This window comes from Aythya ferina (assembly GCF_964211825.1).
Source record: "Aythya ferina genome assembly, chromosome: Z".
Lineage (NCBI taxonomy): Eukaryota > Metazoa > Chordata > Aves > Anseriformes > Anatidae > Aythya > Aythya ferina.
The window spans coordinates 16,209,053-16,228,723 of NC_140299.1; the positions used below are offsets into that span (position 1 = coordinate 16,209,053).

At 36.8% G+C, this 19,671-nt stretch overlaps 1 protein-coding gene and 1 long non-coding RNA gene across 2 annotated transcripts in view; one reads left to right on the plus strand and one right to left on the minus strand.

The window, feature by feature from the left end:
- The window catches only part of HCN1 (hyperpolarization activated cyclic nucleotide gated potassium channel 1), a 207,939-nt gene that overhangs the window by 26,617 nt on the left and 161,651 nt on the right, over positions 1-19,671 (minus strand). Inside the window, exon 5 of the mRNA XM_084505239.1 lies at positions 19,225-19,371. Coding sequence (XP_084361365.1) covers positions 19,225-19,371 — 147 coding nt within the window. The remainder of the gene's footprint in view (positions 1-19,224; positions 19,372-19,671) is intronic.
- On the plus strand, positions 13,191-15,257 carry LOC311427540. The gene is made up of 2 exons (XR_014687413.1): positions 13,191-13,299; positions 14,654-15,257. It is a non-coding gene; the product is annotated as an uncharacterized lncRNA (long non-coding RNA).

Below are 19,671 nucleotides of genomic sequence, written 5' to 3' on the forward strand. Positions count from 1 at the left end.
TAAAGGAGAAGAAAATCATCTGAAGTGGTCAACATAGGTTCAAAGAAGTGAAGTCATACCTCGCCAACCTGACAAGCTTTTATAATGAAGTGACAAGCCTGATGGATGAGAGGGAAAGAGTGGATATTTTCTTCCTGGACTTCACTGTCCTAATGTAAAAGCTCAAGGCACCAGTACATGCTGAGGACCACCTTGGTGAAAAGTGGCTCTGCAGAAAATTGGGGTCCTGGTGGACACCAAGCTGAATATAAGTCAACAGCGAGCCCTTGCTGCTAAGAAGGTTAATGGTATTCTTGGCTGCATTAGGCAAAGTATCAGCAGCAGGTCAAGAGGGATGACCCTTCCAATGTACTGCACACTGGTGAGGTCAATGGACCTCCAGTGGTCCATTCCAACCTTAACCATTCTGTAATTCTGTGATACATAAAAGAAAGAATAAAAGTGTTAAGTAATGTAGCTTCATAGATTCATGAGCTGATATAGGCAGAGGAGAGAATTAAGGACTACATGGGTCTTCTGAACAGAGCCAACCAAGCTTAATATGAAATGATTTCATTTCTTCTTGGGACACACAGCAAAACACCTCCTTGTTGCAGGATTTTGACCTTTAGAAACTCACTTCCTCTTATGGCTCCATCTCCTGCACACATTTCTCTCTTGATACATAATCTGTATCTGTATATATCCATGCATACAGACAGCTTATCCGCTCAGTCTGAGTTGCCTAATGAAGGTACCAGCATAGCTACAAAACCACCCTGCTGTGGTAATTTCAGCTGTTACATCCTAGTAATGCACTCATTTTGTTGATTAGTTCTCTGTGAAAGTTTATGCTAAAGTACCAACTTTCCTTATTTAAGATGTTAGAAGGTGGAAAATTACTGAGGAAGAAAGAAATGTGTCATTTTTAAGTGCTTTGTTTTTCTGTGAAGTGTTCTTTTATTTAAATATGAGATCATTCAGAACAAGTAAAATACATTTCTGTGAGTCTTAATCACAGGCCGTGCTGTAATTTCAGATTCTTTTATATTACTTCAAATATCATCTTGGAGAGAAAGAAACAGTAAAGATTATGAAAGTGTCTTATGTAATTCGGAAAGCATCAAGAGAAATAGTGCTGTGTTTTAAAACAAAGGTAACTAAGAAAAAGAAAAAAACTCCCATAAAAATCTTTCACATATTTTTGATTTATTTCTGTGGAGCCAAGTTGGAACGAGATTGTACTCCACAATATATCTTTATTAGAATAAATAATAATTATGCTTTCTCTTTTATGTTTTCTCCACGCCAAGAAAATAACAAATGAAAACTTTAGGAAAAGTTTAAGAACATTTTATGTGGCTAATGTGTTTAAAGGGGAAGAGTGTTTCAGACCCACATGGAGCAAGTCTTGATCTCATTCAGGTATTGGTCTCTGTTACAAAAGAACTAAATTTGAGGTGCAATGGTCTGATTTATATTAGAGATTGCTTAGGTAATTGCACTGGCTCCTGCTGCTTTATGTTGTAGTAGTCTTATTATTTGTCTTAGCCTTTCTGAACATTTTTTGAAACTCATATTAAGTCATCAGATATTACCATTTTCTTGGGTTCAATATTTCTGTGCAATTGCTCCAATGCATCTTGAGATGTCAAATTTAGAGAGGCTGCTATGGAAATGTCATAGTTGTGAATGGTACACAATGGTGGCCTATTTCTCTGATGGTATCAGGTAGAATTTTTAGGATGTTTTCTCAGGAAAAGACTTCTAAAGACTTTTAGATAGAGGCAGTGCTTTTAGTTAGACTGACTGGGAAAAGCTGTTGCTAAAATAAATAAATTAAGTTCTTTTATGTAAAAACTTTTATGTCTGAAAGGTTGTTTGCTTTTTTCTTTCCACACACAAACTGTGTCTTTCCTATGTGGAGGCCGCTGAAGTCTTTCGGTGACTACACTGATGTAGCTTAGTTTCACTAGGTCAGTTTTACACACTATCATAAAACTCTAGTGTACAGCTCTTCTATACTCTGCTTTAAAAGAGTAAGAAAGGAAAAAGTTACCATACTGAGAAAGCTATTTTCTCTTTCTCACATGAAGAAAATTAATGAGCAAGTGATTGAGGGAGAACTATGGGAAAAGCATGATGCTTAGGGATTTGGGGCTATATTAGGATATTGTAAATATGTAAGCCGGGTCTTAAGTCATATTCTGTATGTGTTCATAATTGCCTTTAATTTTTTTAACCTGTTGGTCATTTATATTCAACTTTGGCAGAAAGGAGGCATCTCACAGATGTCAAATTCTCACAGCTTTTATGACAGCAGGCAATAAGGATGAATAGAATTGGTACCCCACTGAGGGAATGACTACATTATTAGTCACATAGTTAGCTCACAACATGTTAAATGCCAGAAAATTTACATGTGACAATGGGATGCAACATTCTTTATTTCTGCTATACCTGAAATTGTTCAAAATGCTTTGACACATTGTGGTTAATCATTTACATGTATATAGAGGGCTTTCCTTAAAAAATAAATTTTGCTTAGAGGCTTATGTATAAGTGAAAATAACTATGCACATTTTTTGTGTTTGAATGGGATTTCCATTCCATTCCATTCCGTTCCGTTCCGTTCCATTCCATTCCGTTCTACTCCATTTCACTCTGTTCCATTTTCCATTTTTCAATTACACTCATCCTTGTCTAGCATTCTGTGCAAGGAAATACAGGCCAAGTGCTTCACTCATGACCCAGTTGAGGGCTGACATAAAACTTGTCTTTGCAGACTGGAACAACAGGCACTCTTACCATGGAGATTCTGCTTAAATTTTACTCTTGGGGTAAATTTGGACACTGTCATTCATGGCTAGAGCTACACTGAGAAACACAATTCTCTTTTTCTTCAGGACTTTGATATCCTGCCATTCTGTTAACACAGCTGGATACTAAGGGTGTGTGAGCTCTGGAAAACCTTGCTCTCCAGCCCTTGTGGCTATATATTTTAGAAGACCAAGAATGCTCTGATCTGAGGTAACCTACATGTTTGACATATACATAAAGCACAAAAACTGAAAAAGAAAAAAACTCTGATCTCCAGGGCAAAGACAATCAAGATGTTCTTGATTATCTTGAAAACCACTGGACAGCCTGCAATTTCCAAAGCCCTCAGATCCCCAAGACTGTATACAGGTTGTGTAGATGCAGATTTTTATTTTTTTTCCCCCAACCAGCTGTGAGATGAGCTTTAGGCAGGGCAAAGGAATGGAGAAATAAATATGCTTTCCAGCCAAATATTGAATGAAATCTCCTGCTTGGATCTGCCAGGACTGAGTTGAAGCAGGTGCTTTTTTTTTTTTTTTTTTTTGTCTGCCTCTGTTCATCTCATTTTAAATTTCAAGATAAGCCAGCCTTAAAAAGGGCATATGGCAGCTAGTATTGCTATCTCCTAAGAGGAAGAAATCTTTTTCATGCATTTGCAAGCAATGGGGATATAGGTTTGACCAATTATATTTTCTTGGCTTCTTTGATTAAATGTTGGCTTTCTACATACTTTTCTATCATTACCTTGTTGATTTGAATTTTTTTACTCAACTCCGTCTATGCCTCAGAATTATTACTGAATTAAATTCAAATGCAGACAAGATAATCCTTTTGAGAGTATATGATTCAACAAAACCTCCAATAAAGTCAGTTTGGTGAAAGTTATCCATCTTTTTTTTTTTTTTTTTTTTTTTTTTTTTTTTTTTCCCCCAGCCTGTTAATTGATTTAATTGAACTTAAGGGAGATCTCTAGATCTTCTCTAGATCTTTTATTATATTGAAAAAATAAAGAAGAGTAAAAGAACGAAAGAAAGAAGAAAGATGTTCTCTGTATACTTTCATTCACTAAACAGTCCATTCATTCCTAAACTGGCTTACTTTTTAAGTGAATTTAGCTGTAATCTTCTTCAGTATTCTGAAATGTTCTATGCCTTTTAATTTTGGTTTCCAGCTGGGTGCAATGCATCAAAAGGAGAACAGAGATACAGCAATGTTTTAAGGCAGTTTGTAGTTGTAAGATAGCTGGACTAACTTTAAAAGCTTGGAAAATCCTGATAAATACTGAGATAAGTACATAACGTTTGAGCCAGTTGACCAGCTCCTAGTTCTTGAAGGCTTTTTCCCTTATTATTTGTAGTGACAATTGCTGAAAAAATTTCCTGAGCGCTTATAGGGGAATATAACCCCCAGTTCACTACAGAAGGTAATATAAAATTAATGCTGTACAATAACAGCAGTTGCTATAGGGAATGTTCCCTTTTATTAATTGAATAAATAAAGTGAAATTTGCAAATGTATTTAACAATTAACATTTCAGCTTTCTGTCCAAGAATAACCAAATCTCTTCATTCTCATTTGTATCTTTTTGTGTGTTATACTCACTATTACTATAATATTTACTAAAATATGTCCAATATATTGGGCAGGTGGCATTTAAGACCAAAGTCTTGGCTCAGTAAGGCATTTTAGATATTTAAGTTGTCTTATTATGCCAGTGAGCCTACAGATTTAAACATATGTATGTCAAATTGTGACAGGAAAGAGAATTCCAAGAGATGTGAAGTTTATAAAATCTTTTCTGTATTTTTTTATAACAGCAACTTGTGTTACTACTTGGAAGAGTGGTAACACAATTACCATCATGAATTACTCATCACATTTATTGTACAAATGAATGAAGCAAACCTCAAATCTTTCTAAAATAATGATTAAGAAACAAGAGAAAGTTTTGTTGTTGTTACTAATTACAAAACTCTTCCTAGTCTGCTTGCTTACTTATGGTGTTGCTTTTCCAGCCCCTTTTTCCTTTTGGTAACCGGATGATTCTGGAAACCATATTAATCCTTGTATTTTTGTACTGAACATACAGTGATGACACTTTGCCAACACCAATCAATTGTAATTGACCTTGTATGTGATCTGTGTGGCAGCTACTATTTTTTATCTTTTATTTTACTATATTATTTAAAAAAAAATAAAAAAAAGAGGGGGGGAGAGATCTTCTACACGAAGATCTTTTACACACAGATCTTCTGAATAAAGTGTACTTCCTATATTCACCAAGTGCAATGAGATTTCACCTAATTGCTGGCATGAAAGTGTTTTGTTTTAGTAAAGTGCTGGAAAGAATGTTGCTATTCTCAGGACAGTGACTGATTCACCTGATTGCAAGGAAGAGTATACAAGAGAAAGAAGGAAGAACAGGGCAAGAGAGAAAATGGAGAATGGAATTTCACAAAGGCAGCCAGAGCTATACTTACATTTGTGTGACTTATTAGGTAAAATGTGTTGATTTGGGTATTTTGTTGTGTAAAGTATTTGTTGGAATGCAGAAAAGCATGTGATGGCTGAACAATACATCTTGTCTCACTGAAGCAAGAAGGGATTTGAAGAAAATAACTTGTAGATGAAGGCAGAGATAAAAAATCTGTGTTTGAAGTTAGCAGGGGTCTGCCTGGGGACTAAAACAAAGCATTGAAACGAAGTATTGAACTTGGTGGAAGAAAAAAACTCAACATGCCTTAGGAAAAATAGAAAGTTATGTCCTGGAGATATACATGTATCTGTGTGTTGACTATTTCTGATCTGCTCTTGTTTCGTCAAGAGCAGAAATTTGATGTCAGGAATACTTCCCCTGCAAATTTGGTATGAGCTCCAGAACAGGCAAGAAATTCCTTCTGCCATCCTATCCCTCCCTTCTTGCTCTCTCTTTCCTCCTCCAGTCCCCTGTGCACCACAACCCAAATGGCCAGAACAAATGAGTCAGATAAGAGGTAGTTTGCAAGAGAACTTGTTTTATCCACACCTTCTGTATACAGCCTAGCCAACACAGTAACAACAACAACCAGGAAAACTGTTATTTAAAAATCAGTGGTGGTTTGTTCACTGGGTTATTCTGAAGCTCTCCAAGAGGTCTGGATCAGAAATATTGTTATCTTGTTAATTATTAGGTTAACAGTTACTCTTATTATGAAATTATAAGCCTATTGGTTCAAAGCCACTCTCTATAAAGTTATTAAGTAGCTTAAATTAAAACGTAGTGATAGTAGTGGATAAATCCCAGTTAGCTTAGCTTGAAATTTTCTCATTGAAATTATGTTCAGAGTTTTTAAGTACATTTTAGCATGCACATAATTTTATTTGTAACTACTCAGTGAAGGCCTAATGTACATTATGATATAGCATAAACAGCCAGCTTCTAACTTTAACACAAAATGTAAACATTACTATGTTATCTATTTCAGCATCTTCAAATAGTGAAAAAGAGTATTTGTAAATGAGGTGATTTATTTCAATTTGTTAGAGAAACATGTGATGGAACCCTGAATGCCTGTGTATGTTAGAATATTTACATTGTCAACTATGTATGCATATGTCTATATTTAACAGAAGGATATAAAAAGAAAGATAAGGAGGATGCCCATTACCTTTCTAATTCTGAATCAGCCATCGTCACTGCTGTACTATTTTAACAGGGTCAAGCTAATTATAAAGTCATTTGAATTTGCCTTCTAAATGAAACTACTGCAAAGAGTGCTGGAGCAGGACTCTGTGTTGTTACACTGTAAGACATGTGACACAGGCGTAAGGAGCTCATGACCCACATTCAGGCAACTGGGCTGGAACGCAAGCCATGCAGAAGTAGAAAAATACTAACAGCAGAGATTCTGGAGCCTCATTTTGCAATGAATCATGAGAATGCTGCTCCGTTACAAATGAAAGGGTGAGACACAGAGAGCAGGCTTCTGAAGAGATAGCATCAGATGGTAAAAATGAAGATGAAATCTCTGGGAGTAACTCAGCAGAGTGACAGCCAGACAGCCCTGAAGTTAGAATTTGCTTGAGAGTGCCACTTTGGCTAATACTGATAGCTGCAGGGGAAGAGATGCATTAATTGCACAGGAGGTGTGAATAACGCAAGAAATTCTGAGGACTACAAGTAGGAAGCATGACAGGAAGAACAGCTTTGATAGTAGATCATGTCAAGGAAAGAGAAAGCAAACTGGCAGGAGTGGACCAGTCTATGTGCATTAGTAAGAACAGCTAGAGTAAAAGAAATGCATAAGGCTCTTTAAATACATAGTAGGTAGGCATGCATAGCAATGGTAGATCCTAGAATGGTCAATTAGTATTGGAAAAAAGATATATAATTTGGGGAGATCAGCTGCAGAATAGGTACCACACAAACAAACAAACAAACAAACAAAAAAATAAATCAGAAGCTAAAAAAACAGGTCCTTCAGAGAATACTAATGTTGAAGGGATTTTAGGCCAGTATTCAAGCCACTCACTCCAGTTAGTGTATAACATAGTGTATAACAAGATAAAAGAGAGCGCATGACATCACAGTAAGAAAGAATCATATTACAGCTAGGAGACAAATCATAGTCAAGACTTGACAGATCAAGGACACATGGGACATCCTCACCAATTCTAGATCCTGAATATATTTGTTCTACAGAGCACAGAAAAGAAGTGCCTATGCAAATAATACATCCAAGAAGCCAGGAGAGACACCTGTAACCCTCTATCATCCACATTTAGTAACTATGATGTTCTTGCTCTCTGCATGCAGTCACTAAGGCCTTAAATATTTGTGCCTGTGCCTTCTTTCCAGGACTAGTCACATAGCAGAAGTGAGACAGTCTGATGACAGCAGGGCTCCCAGGAGCTGCCATTAGCATCTGCACATGAGACTATCAGCAGCCACAGGAAGCAGGTGGACATGCTGTGGCACACTCTTTACATCAGTTAAATATTATTCTTTAAAAATAATTTCAGTTCACCTGCTTGCCCAAAGTGTTGCATTTATTTAACCATTAATAGCATCTGAATGCATTACTTATGTTATGAATTAAATATAAAATGAGGAAAAATTCCATAAGAAATGCATTCCTGTAACTTAATCAGAAAGATTTTCATATTATTTTAAGACTATATCTTAATCTCTATTTTGATGAATAAATCAATTCATAATGATTTTATATCATAGGAGAGCCATTAAAAGCCCTATCATTACAGTTCATTTTAAATATAACCATAGACTGGCAGCATAGGAAATATGTACTGAGTTATACTACAGAATAACAATGAGAAACATAAAGACCATATTGTTACACATAACATATGCACTTAAAGAATACTATGTAAAGGTAGAAATAGATTATTATATAGTACTTTTCTCATACATATATTTTAGACACTTTGCTGTATGTAAGTGCCTGAAAGTGTGTATATGTATATGTATGAACATACTTACATGTGTACAGATGTATATATGTGTGCCTTGAATGTAAAAACACACACATTTTAATGAAATAATGTGTCCCTATAGAAGTATATTTGAAATTAATTTTAGTTAAATATTCAGAGGTTAATGAATATTTGTGTAAAAGCATGTGCTTGTATAACTGAAGTGATAATCTACAAGCAAAAGGTGAGAGGAAAGAAGATTCTGCTCCCAGTCCAAATTATGTTCTTTGGAAATGAAATGTCCTGATGTTCTATATTCTGCAAGGACACATGATCTGCATCTATTTTCAGCCAACATCTTCTCACATGGTAGCCTAAAAATAGACCAGCTATGAACTTTATATAATGGCTCAGGAAGGGTATTAACCTCTTTCTCACATTCTGTTTTTCATACTGCTGTAAGTATCAATATTATTGAGAATGTATCTTGTGCTACAGAATGACAAAGCAAACTACATCCTTTCAAGTTCTGCTGTGCAGCATTATGGATGTCATTGCCACTTAACTCCCTTCAATGTCTGTTACATATTAAGCAATCTACACATAACACCAACAGCATTTCTCTTCTAGTAGCACATCTATTTTGTGACAGATGATAAAAAGCATGAGAAATTTTATATCCAACTCCTTTTAATAGGATACTTTCTACTCCTGGTGAAATGTGAATGATTATGAAAAACAGTGTTTTCATAAATACCATAAGTGTAAATACAATGTTTAGACATGAATGGTACAGCGAGTAGCTAGACATTTGTGTTCTCTAGATGCATGTACTAGCCACCGCATTTCCTGAACAACCTGTTGTCCAACCAGCACAGCATAATGTTCTCATCTGGAACATTTTTGAAATGATTCAAAATAGCTCTATTCTTTTCTTTTTTCTTTCTTTATTTATTTTTTAATACAGGCCCATTTTTGCCTCCTGATTTTCAGTTCCTTGCAATTCCAAATTCCCTACTATGAGATAAACTTATTTTTTATGTCACAAATAAAAGTGACATTCACAAGATCACAGAAATAAATATTAAATAGCTTTCAGTTCACAGTTAGATAATGACTGCCTGAAAAAATCCAGACTAAAATGAAAACTGTTAGTTACAAAGGACATGGCTTTTCTATATAATATATATACTCACATAGGTATTTATTTTATCTACAGATTAGTTCAGCCTTCTATCAAAGCACAATCTGCTACTTTAAATATACTGCAGTGATCAGAGTGCACAAGATACAATGATCAGCCTATAAGACTTGTAACCAAGTTTTTACCAAGTTTAACCAAGCTTTAGGAACTTTATTAATCTCCTCTCAACCAATCACAGAGTTTTAATTTTTCACAAATGAGGCAAATAAAAAAAATGGATTTATTCATGAGAAAATTAAAAAACACATCTGAGAGATTAAAATCTTCCTAGGGAAAGTCCTCAGAAGTAAGTAGTCTACTGCTGCTGAGGCTGAATCAGATCCAGTACTCCCACAGAGCAGGGCTGTGAAGGTATCATGAAAGAGATGGTGACAACAGATAATAAACATTACCTTGAACTCAACCCACAAACCAATGGGAAGTCTGCACCTGCACACCCAGTGCCTGACTCCACATTTTGAGCCAGCTTTTAACTTCACTCATCTGTAGCAATCCCATGTCACAGCAGTTGAGTCCCAATATGAGGAAGATTCTTGTTAATCACAAAAAATATGTAACAGTACATTCCTCCAGTGTTAGACACTTATCTTTAAATTAAAGAAGTGTAATTCAACACCTCCTGCATTCATATCTATGATTTATTTCATTATCTGTCCATTTAGATGTCATTTAAAGCACTAATATAGGACACAGACCAGTCCATTAAAAAGCAAAGAAGCACTACAAGAGGAACAGCATATGAATACACTTTTTTTTTTTTGCAATTCCTGTTTCCACGTGATCTCCCTTAAATACTCTTCATCAAAAAAAGGGAGTTTTTTTATGGACATTACATTTATGTGGATTAGTTTGCAGATGAAAAGAATCCCACTTTTTCAGGTAGTAAGACTTCAGAAAACAAACAAACAAAAACAGTATCTCAATTTGGCTTACTTGTAAGACAGTTTTTGGAGGAAAAACACTTTTTTGTTGTTGTTGTTCAAGTGGCACTTGGAAAGCAAACAAACAAACAAACAAAAACTGCCTAACAACAAACAGTGATCTAGTATTGCTATGATGTGCAGAGCTTTAACCTGAGTTCTCTCATAGTTTTAACAAGATTTACCTTCTTAAATCACCATGTACCAAATGGAAAATAAATCCATAGGTCAGAACGGATTTTATGTTCTGTAGTTAGTTTTTTGTTTAACTTGTTCTGTACCCTTCTATATGCTATTACTACTATTCCAAGTGTGTAACTGAGTGCATAAAAATAGGCACATGCATTTGCTTCTGCATCTGCCAGTTCAGGATGTAGTTATCTCCTCTCACTGATGAGACACAACACTAATCTGTATTTGTGGGATTTCATGGACACTGGCACATTTTCACCAATTCCAAACAAATAGGCTTCAAAAGATTTCAGCTTGCTTCTGGATCCAGAATTTAGATTCCACAGTAAAAATTGAAGGAACAGATGTTCCTTCTCTCCACTGCCAAGGAAGAGATTTATGGGAAAGGGACATGGGCATGTCTGTATGATGCCTCCCTGTCTTATCTGCACTGCAGTTCCCACATGGATCAGGGCTGCATCCAGCCTTCTGCTTTCCCATTGTCTCCTTATGTAAGGACCAAGAGCTTTAACTTCAGAAGTCTATAAGGGGAAAAATGGAGAACTAGCAGGTACCAGTGACAGAATACCAGATGGTTTTACTGTAGCCAATCCTCTGTCCCATAATGTTGAATTAAATCACACCACATAGTTTCCAACCCTGGATCAAGACTTTTAATCTTTTCAATTTTTCTTTTAGCTCTATATATTTTCCAGAGGGTTCAAAGGAACATTTGTTAACTTCTGCTCTGCTTTAACATAAAGGACTCATGGACATAATTCAAAGATTAGGGCAAAAGTTCATTCAGTTTTTGCTGAATAAACTGAAGCTTTCCGAAACCTACTAGAGAGACCATTATACAAATCAAAGCAAGCACAGTGTTAAAATCGAATGTCTTTACATATGAAAAAGAAACTGAGAAGTCATCTGAAGTGGTTTGTTATTATTTTTAACCTCCTAAAAATCAGCAACTCAATTTATAATTAGAATAACATATTCAGACTTCAGTAATGAACATTTTGTGGTAAGCATTGTCTAATATGCATTAACTTTTCCTGGCTTTTAGCAGAAGCTACATAGTTAAAAAAAATAAAAATAAAAATAAAAATAAAAATAAAAATAAAAATAAAAATAAAAATAAAAATAAAAATAAAAATAAAAATAAAAATAAAAATAAAAATAAAAATAAAAATAAAAATAAAAATAAAAATAAAAATAAAAACTACCCAGGTATCAACTAGCAGAACAATCCTAACAATCCTTCACTCCATTAAAAATTGAGACATGACAGATACTTGGAATTGTGATCTTGGACAGAATCGGGCAGTAGTGAGAAATTATCCTTTTCAGGACAGCACTCCTGTTGGATTAGATGATGTTCTCTCAATGAGCTGGACCTGGTGCCAAATAAAACCTTCCTGATTCTGCTCTCCAAATGCTCGAATAGCAGTTCATTTACAAGCAGCTATAGACTGGATTTACTCCTCTATACCTGGCTTTCAAAGTCTCTCAAAGTGTTTAGTTTACAGCCATATAGTCTAGTATTTTCCTCAAATAATTAATCTTTTTACATAACAAAACTACTGCAATAAGATTTGAGGATTTGATTTGGATTAGTATATTTGAAGAGCTTATGAAATACCTGTAATGTCTGATTTGATTTTCCTTGGAAAATCAAATTTTCCTTGATTTGGGCTTTGATTTTCCTTGTATATTATACTGACTATTATGTGGACATACCTTACATAGATCTGTGAAAAATAGCAGTGGTTGTTGTTTTCCCCCCCCCCCCCCCAAGCATTTTTCAAATAAGTAATGTTCCAGTGTACCAGAGTTTATTCTGGTAGATTGATGTGCTGCATAATTTATTCATTACTTCAATACTCCAGAGTAGGAACCAAAGTCATGTTTTATCCATGTCTACGTGAAAAAGCTCTTTAATGCAATAAATAAGGAGGCTATTGCTCTTTCCACATAGCAAAGCTATACTTACATGACTTCCTGTACAACTTCATCTATAATTCTTATGTATTTTTCCCTGTTGCCCTCCTTAAACTTCATACCAAGGTTCAGTGGTTATAAAAATGCATAAAATTTTATGGACAGTGGATTAGAATGAAATGATTACCCCTCCATTTTTTATGACCCTAAATTTATGGACATATGTTGTTATGTAAGCAAAATACTTGGAGTCTCCAATAATTTAATAGTGATTCTGATACTTTATTGTTTTTTAGTAAAATCGCTTGATTTTCTAGTATCATGCTAATGTCCGATGGCCTCTATCCAAAAAATCACAATGACTATACCATTAAAAAGTAGAGAAGCTTAGTATGCTCTAATCATACCATATTTTGGCATCATATTATTAACATTAGAGTTGTTTCAACCTTTGTTCACAGGATTACAGTACAGATCTGGCTGGAATGTTAACTTTCCCTGCAGCAGCCCATACAGTGCTGTTCTGCATTTGTAGCTGGAACAGCAGTGTTATCACACCAGTGTTGTGTCTACTGCTGAGCAGCACTGGCACAGCATTGGGCCTCTCTCTAACCCTCCTAGGGGGTGGGCAAAAAGTGAGAAGAGAAACATCACTAGTGCAGCTGACCTAAACCAACCAAAGGGATATTCCATACCATGTGATGTCACACCCAGCAATAAAAGGTGGAAACAGGAAGAAGAGGGGAGGGGTGGGCTCTCGTTGTGAAAACATCGGTCCTCCTCCCGAACACCGGCTACGTGCGTTGAGGCCCTGCTTCAAGGACGTGGTCAATCATCACTCATTTGTGGGAAGTAGAGAGTAATTTCTTTCCTCTGCACTTCCACATAGCCTTCATTTATTTTATTTGTTTGTTTTCCTCCCTTCTTTTTAATTTCCCTTTCCCCCTCCCTTTTCCCCTTTCCCCTTTCATTTCCCTTTAGTTAAATTGTTTAGTTCATAATAATCTTTATTTAATTATTATAATTATTTCCCTTTAATTAAATTATCCTTATCTCAACCCGTGAGTTGTTCTTTGCTTTACTTCTCCCCCTCCTCATCTAAAAAGAGGGGGAGTGAGAGAGCACTTGTGGGGTTTAGCTGCCCAGCACGGTAAAACCACCACAAGTATAAATGAGAATATAATGTTTTGTGATTTCTAGAGATAAATATGAAACAGAAGGAAGAAAAAAGGAAGAAAGTTTTCATGGGGAAAAGGAGAAAGTTAACAACTGAAAAGAAAGTAGTTACTGAACTGATTGTATTTAAAACTGATTTTAAATGTACTAATTTTGTTCTCTACAAATACACTTAATTTGTCAGCATGTATCAAACAGTTCTACATTTAGTCCTGTTTTCACTTAGACACAGTTGCTACTATCAGCATATAAATCCAGCAACAGAATTTTTCCCCGATTTTCTTCTGAGAGCACCTCCCTTGGAGTAACCATCACAAAATACAACTCCTGAGGCAGCTGCAAAGCGATTTGCATCATCTTTTTCAGAGCCTTATACTTGGCTCATTACGTTATGATAGGTACCAAAACATACTTATATTTGCTATGGTAACAACAAAGGCTAGGAACTTCACACAATTCTGCTTAATTTTAGAAAGGGCATTATGTAACAATTGTTAAAATTGTTAAAAAGTTTGTTAAAAGAAACTGAAAGTTGGTTCATATGTGCTGGTTAAAGATTACAAATGGAGAGCGAAGTTAAGTAAAACACACAGGCAAATACTGAGTAACGTATCCATTACCTCTTAGGACTTGGCTCATGCAGTTAAAATAGGAAAATGTAAGCTCACTATTTGGCAGTGATTAAAAAAAAAAAAAAAAACACATTAATTTTCAGAATTATTAAGAAAGGAATAATTCATATTATTATAGTGATAGTATTGTGGGTGCAGACTTGGTGCTTCAATCTCTGAAAGGATGTAGCAGAGCTCAGAAAAAAAAAAAAGGGAATGGCAGAAAGGATGATCATGGGGGAAGACAGCTTCCATGCAAGAATAATCTAGTAGAATAGGACTCTCTAGCCTCAAAAATGACAACTTAACAATGTTGTCTTAGAAGGCTATACAATCATGACTGGCATGCAAAGATTGAGTTAGAATTGACTGTACTATTGCTTTTTTTTTTTTTTTTTTTTTTTTTTTTTTTTTTTAAGGCCGTCAAATCCTAATAACCTGTGGGAGCCACATTCAAACCCAAGAAAAACAGGTAGTTTCTCATGCAGCAGGGTACAGGTCTGTGCTCCTTGCCAAATGATGTGGTTGCAGAAAGAATATATTGATTCAAAAGGAGAGTAAATACATAATAACAATAACAAGAAGAGGAAGAGGAGGAGGAGGAAGTGGAGGATGGGGAGGAGGAAGAAGAAGAGGAGGAGGAAGGAGAAGAGGAGGAGGAGGAGGAAGAAGCAGAAGAAGAAGAAGAAGCAGCAGAAGCAGCAGCAGCAGAAGAAGAAGCAGAAGAAGAAGCAGAAGCAGCAGCAGAAGCAACAGCAGAAGCACTAGTACTTGGAAGAGATTTCCATTTAGGGTTACTTAATAGACAAATCACATCAGTCTCAGAGTATTCCTTGAACTGAAAATAGCTGGAGTCTAGAAGAGCTATCAAAGGAAACACCATACTCGTGCTGTTCTTGATCTTCTCTGGGCATCCAATTAAAAGCACTACTGGGGAGGCTGGTGGCTTAGACAAACCTCAGAGCTCAGCTAGTTTGAAGTTTCTTATGCTCTTTTCTTATATTAAACTGCTTATGTCTTTTATTTTTGTAATTCCAAGTGTCATTTTGGAAGGGAATTCTCTTAGCTATATATGTTCTTTCTTTTCTTTCCTTCCTTCTTTCCTTCCTTCCCTCTTCCCTTCCTTCCTTCTTCCCTTCTCTCCTTCTTCCCTTCCCTCCTTCTTTCCTTTCTTCATTTTATTTTCTTCTTTCTTTCCTCTCTTTCTCTGTCTTTCTCTCTTAGTGTTTTTGTACCATCTCTTGTTGCTCTTGCAATGGCAAGGGCCTTACAATTTCAGAAGATTTTCAAGCATGTATCTGAGTTAAAAAATGTGAACTTTAAAAAATTTCACATCTCCATCTGCTGAGGAACCAGAGACAATGTGTATGTAAGGAAGGCACGCTAATTGATACCATTTGCTAATTAAACACTATCTGAAGAAATGAAGAAATGAGATAGTTTGTAAACGTGTGGCCTGTGTGACCTGGCAAAAGCAATTTAAAATTTCCCACCCCTAATGGAAATGTAACTGCCAGGAATCTCCTGACTATGATTCCCCAGAAGGCTGGACAGTTACTGTCGGATAACTCTATCTGTGAAGAAGGGTTCTTCTTCAGTGCTTTGCACTGAAATTTCTGCACTGAATGAAAAAAGATCTTTAATTCTTTACTTTACTACTATTCTTTACTACTGTAGTGGGTTTACGTGGCAAGGTTTTGGTAGCAGGGGGACCGTAGGGGTGGTTTCTGGGAGAAGGATCTAGAAGCTGCCCCATGTTTGGTAAGGGCCCCACTGCTGACCAGAGCCGAGCCAATTAATGATGTTGTTTTGCGCCTCTGTGAGAGCATATTTAAGACAGGGAAAAAAAACTCTGCGCCACACAGCATCTGGGAGAGTGAGAGGAGTGAGGAACAGCCTTGCAGGTGCCAAGGTCAGTGAAGAAGGAGAGGGAGAGGTGCTCCAGGCACCAGAGCAGAAGTCCCCTGCAGCCTGTGGTGAGGACCATGGTGAAGCAGGATGTCCCCCTGCAGCCCATGGAGTACCACGGTGGAGCAGGGTTCCATGCTGCAGCCCGTGGAGGAGACCATAGTGGAGCAGGTGGACCTGCACCAATGGAGGCTGCCGCCTGTGGAAGACCCCTGCTGGAGCAGATTCCGGGCCGGACCTGTAGCCCGTGGTGAGGAGACCACGCAGGAGCAGGTGACCTGGCAGGAGCTGCTGCCCGTGGGGGAGCCAGGTTGGAGCACTTTGCTCCCGAGGGATGGATCCCGTGGTACGGACCCATATCTGGAGCAGTCCTGGAAGAGCTGCTGCCTGCAGGAAGCCCAAGCCAGATCAGTTCATCAAGGACTGTATCCCGTGGGAGGGACCCCACAGCAAAGGGGACAAGAGTGACCGAGAAGGAGCGGCAGAGAAGAAGCGCTGTAGACTGACCATAACCCCCATTCCCCCGTTCCCCTGCGCCGCTCGGGGGGAGGAGGTGGAAGAGCGTGGATGGGGGGGAAGGTGCTTTTGGTTTCTTTCCTTTGTTTCTCACTTCTCTAGCTTGTTAGTAATAAGCAATAAATCTTACTATCTCCCTATGCTGAGTCTGTTTTGCCCATTACAATAGTTACTGCATGATCTTCTCATCCTTATCTCAACCTTTGAGCCCTTTTCATCATATTTTGTCCCCATTCCTCTTTGAGGAGGGGGAGTGAGAGAGCGACTGTGGTGGAGCTCGGCTGCCCACTTGAGCAGAACCACGACAACTACATACAACAATGCCTGGTTAAAACAGTTAGAGTTTGTATAGGTGAGAATAATTACATTACCATGGGTCTAGTATACCAAAATAGTGTAGCTAACTTAATCAGGGTGACGATAATTTCTAACAAATGTCTAACTTAGTTGTTTTTTGTTAAAGTGAATCTCTGTTCATATAAGCTTTAAACAATACAGGTCAGCTTCCACTTGGTTTATCAGTCACTTTACCCAGATATGAAACACTGGGAGAGCTTTGGAAAATTCAGAAATATTCAGGATCCTTTCTCGCTTTTAGTATGAAGCCCTAGTTAATTTCCCAGAATAATTCTTCTCCTATGAAGAAAGACTGAGTGACCTGATGATGTTCAGCCTAGAGAAGAGAAGGTTCTGGGGAGACCTCGCCACAACCTTTTAACACGTAAAGGGGTCTATATAAAAAAGATCGAGAAGGACCCTTTACTCGAGTAGATAATGATAGGACAAGAGAGAATCACAGAATCATCTAGGTTGGAAGAGACCTCTAAGATCACCTAGTCCAATCTCTGACCTAACACTAACAAGTCCTCCACTATACCATATCACTTAAACTAAAAAAGGATAGATTTAGACTAGACATTAGGAGGAAATTCTTCACTGTAGAAGGGTGGCAAGACACTGAAACAGGTTGCCTAGAGATGTTGTGGATGCCCCATCCCTAGAGGTGTTCTAGGCCAGGCTGGATGTGGCCTTGGCCAACATGATCATTCTTTCCTATGATCTTTAAGGTCTCTTCCAACCCAAGCAATTCTATGATTCTATGAGATTTTATGATTCTATGAACTCTATTTGCTGCTACCCAAAAAAGTCCACCACTCATCCACATTCAGGAAAACATTTCTTAGCTTTTCATTACTCTATTCATCCAATTTACTACAAATACTCTGTATAAAGTTTTCAGAAGTTGAGTCAAATGCATACCCATCCTTTTTTGCCAAAAAAAAAAAAATCTTACATTTACTATAAGCCAATGCAGCCTTATTAGTAGTATTCGTCATGCAAAAATTAATTTTATACCAGATTTGTATTCCTAATTGTATACCCTTCAGCTACTTTTTAATAGTTGAATGATGAAATTTATATCTTGCATAACTATTTTTCTGATGAAAAAAAAAAAAAAAGTCAGACTTGTTTTCAAAACATGGACTGAAAAAAGGTCATTACCGTTTAAGAAAGCTTAACTGTAAAAAATTTCAGCCCATACATTAAACTTAATGGTGGAAAACAAGGGAAATTGAAAGCACTGCAACTTTTCATTGCTTTTGATAATGTTCATGCTATAGCTATGCAGTATTTTGTGTGGTTTCTTTTCTGCTTACTGTAAGTGAGGAAGTAAGGGTTTTAGTTGAATGTCTTCATAAGAAGCTACTTTCATCATGCTAAGTATGCCCCATGGAGATTCTAAATATTTAATTCTTACCCTATGCTAAACTCAAGGTATAATAAAATGCAGAATTTGTTAAAAACTTAAGAAATGCTGCAAAGATTTGTTCTTGCAATAATACAACTAGGGTATCTCTGCTATCACCTGGAAGCTATAGCTTTGTGCTGTTATGATGAAAGATGGTATATTCTGTCCAACTAGGAAAAAAAAAAAAAAAGGAAAAAAAAGTGCTCTGGCCTTAAAAGGGTCTAATTTATTACCCATTAGTAACACCAAAAAGTCACTACCTGCATTACAAAACTATGCATACTGAAGTAGTAACTAAAATAGAATTTGAAACTGCTCAACTAAGCAAACATCCAAGTGGTGTTTTCAGGGCACGGTGCAGAAGGTGCTGCAGACAGATTCATTGGGTTCATTAGGAAATCTGTTCCCTCACTGTGACCATCCAGTACTTTCTTTATTTATTTTTTCTACTTTTTTTCTCCTCTTCTCAGTTTAAGAGCATCTTAACAAAGGACTCGTCTTCACACAATTAAGTAGAACATCTTTCCCTTCTCTGGTGTCTTTCAGTGGTTTTGCCTGCATAGCTACCTTGTTAGCAAGTAGAAGGGCAAGAAAAGCCTTTCACCTGAGACCATTCTAGTTCAGTGTCTTAAAGAATGGCAGAAGACCATGAATTTCTCACAACAATTAAAGAATAAAATTTTACTCTGTGGTCCTTGAGTACATAGATGGTCTAATTTTTATAGAACAGTATTAGAAACAGCATTTTAACACAGAAAACAGCAAAGGCGTGAAAGTTTTCCATACCAACAAAAAACACTTGAACACAAATCTTACCTCCCTAAGGGGATCATTGAGCTCATTGAGAATGTTTTCTTCATCAAAGATTTTGCCTTGGTACCGGTGCTCGTAGTAATCATGGATCTTCTGGCGCATTTCAGCAGGTAACTTGTGGAATGACATGTACTGTTCCACTTGTTTATACTGTCAGGAGAAGAAAACAATAGGAATGAGCAGTCTCCACAGTTTTTTACTCTGTCAGGAACCTAAAAAATGAAAATTCATTCATGTATCCATTTACATTTTATATGCTTTTATAAAGATTCCATTTGCCAGAGGACACTAACACAAAAATTAGTTCAGTATCACTGCTGCTCAAGTGACAGCACAACTACTGAAAATAATGGAAACTGCCTTTAGTCATGATGTTAATATCCATATTAATATATAAATTTTGTAGTGGTTTGACTTGGCCAACACCTAAGCACCACACAGCCATTAGCT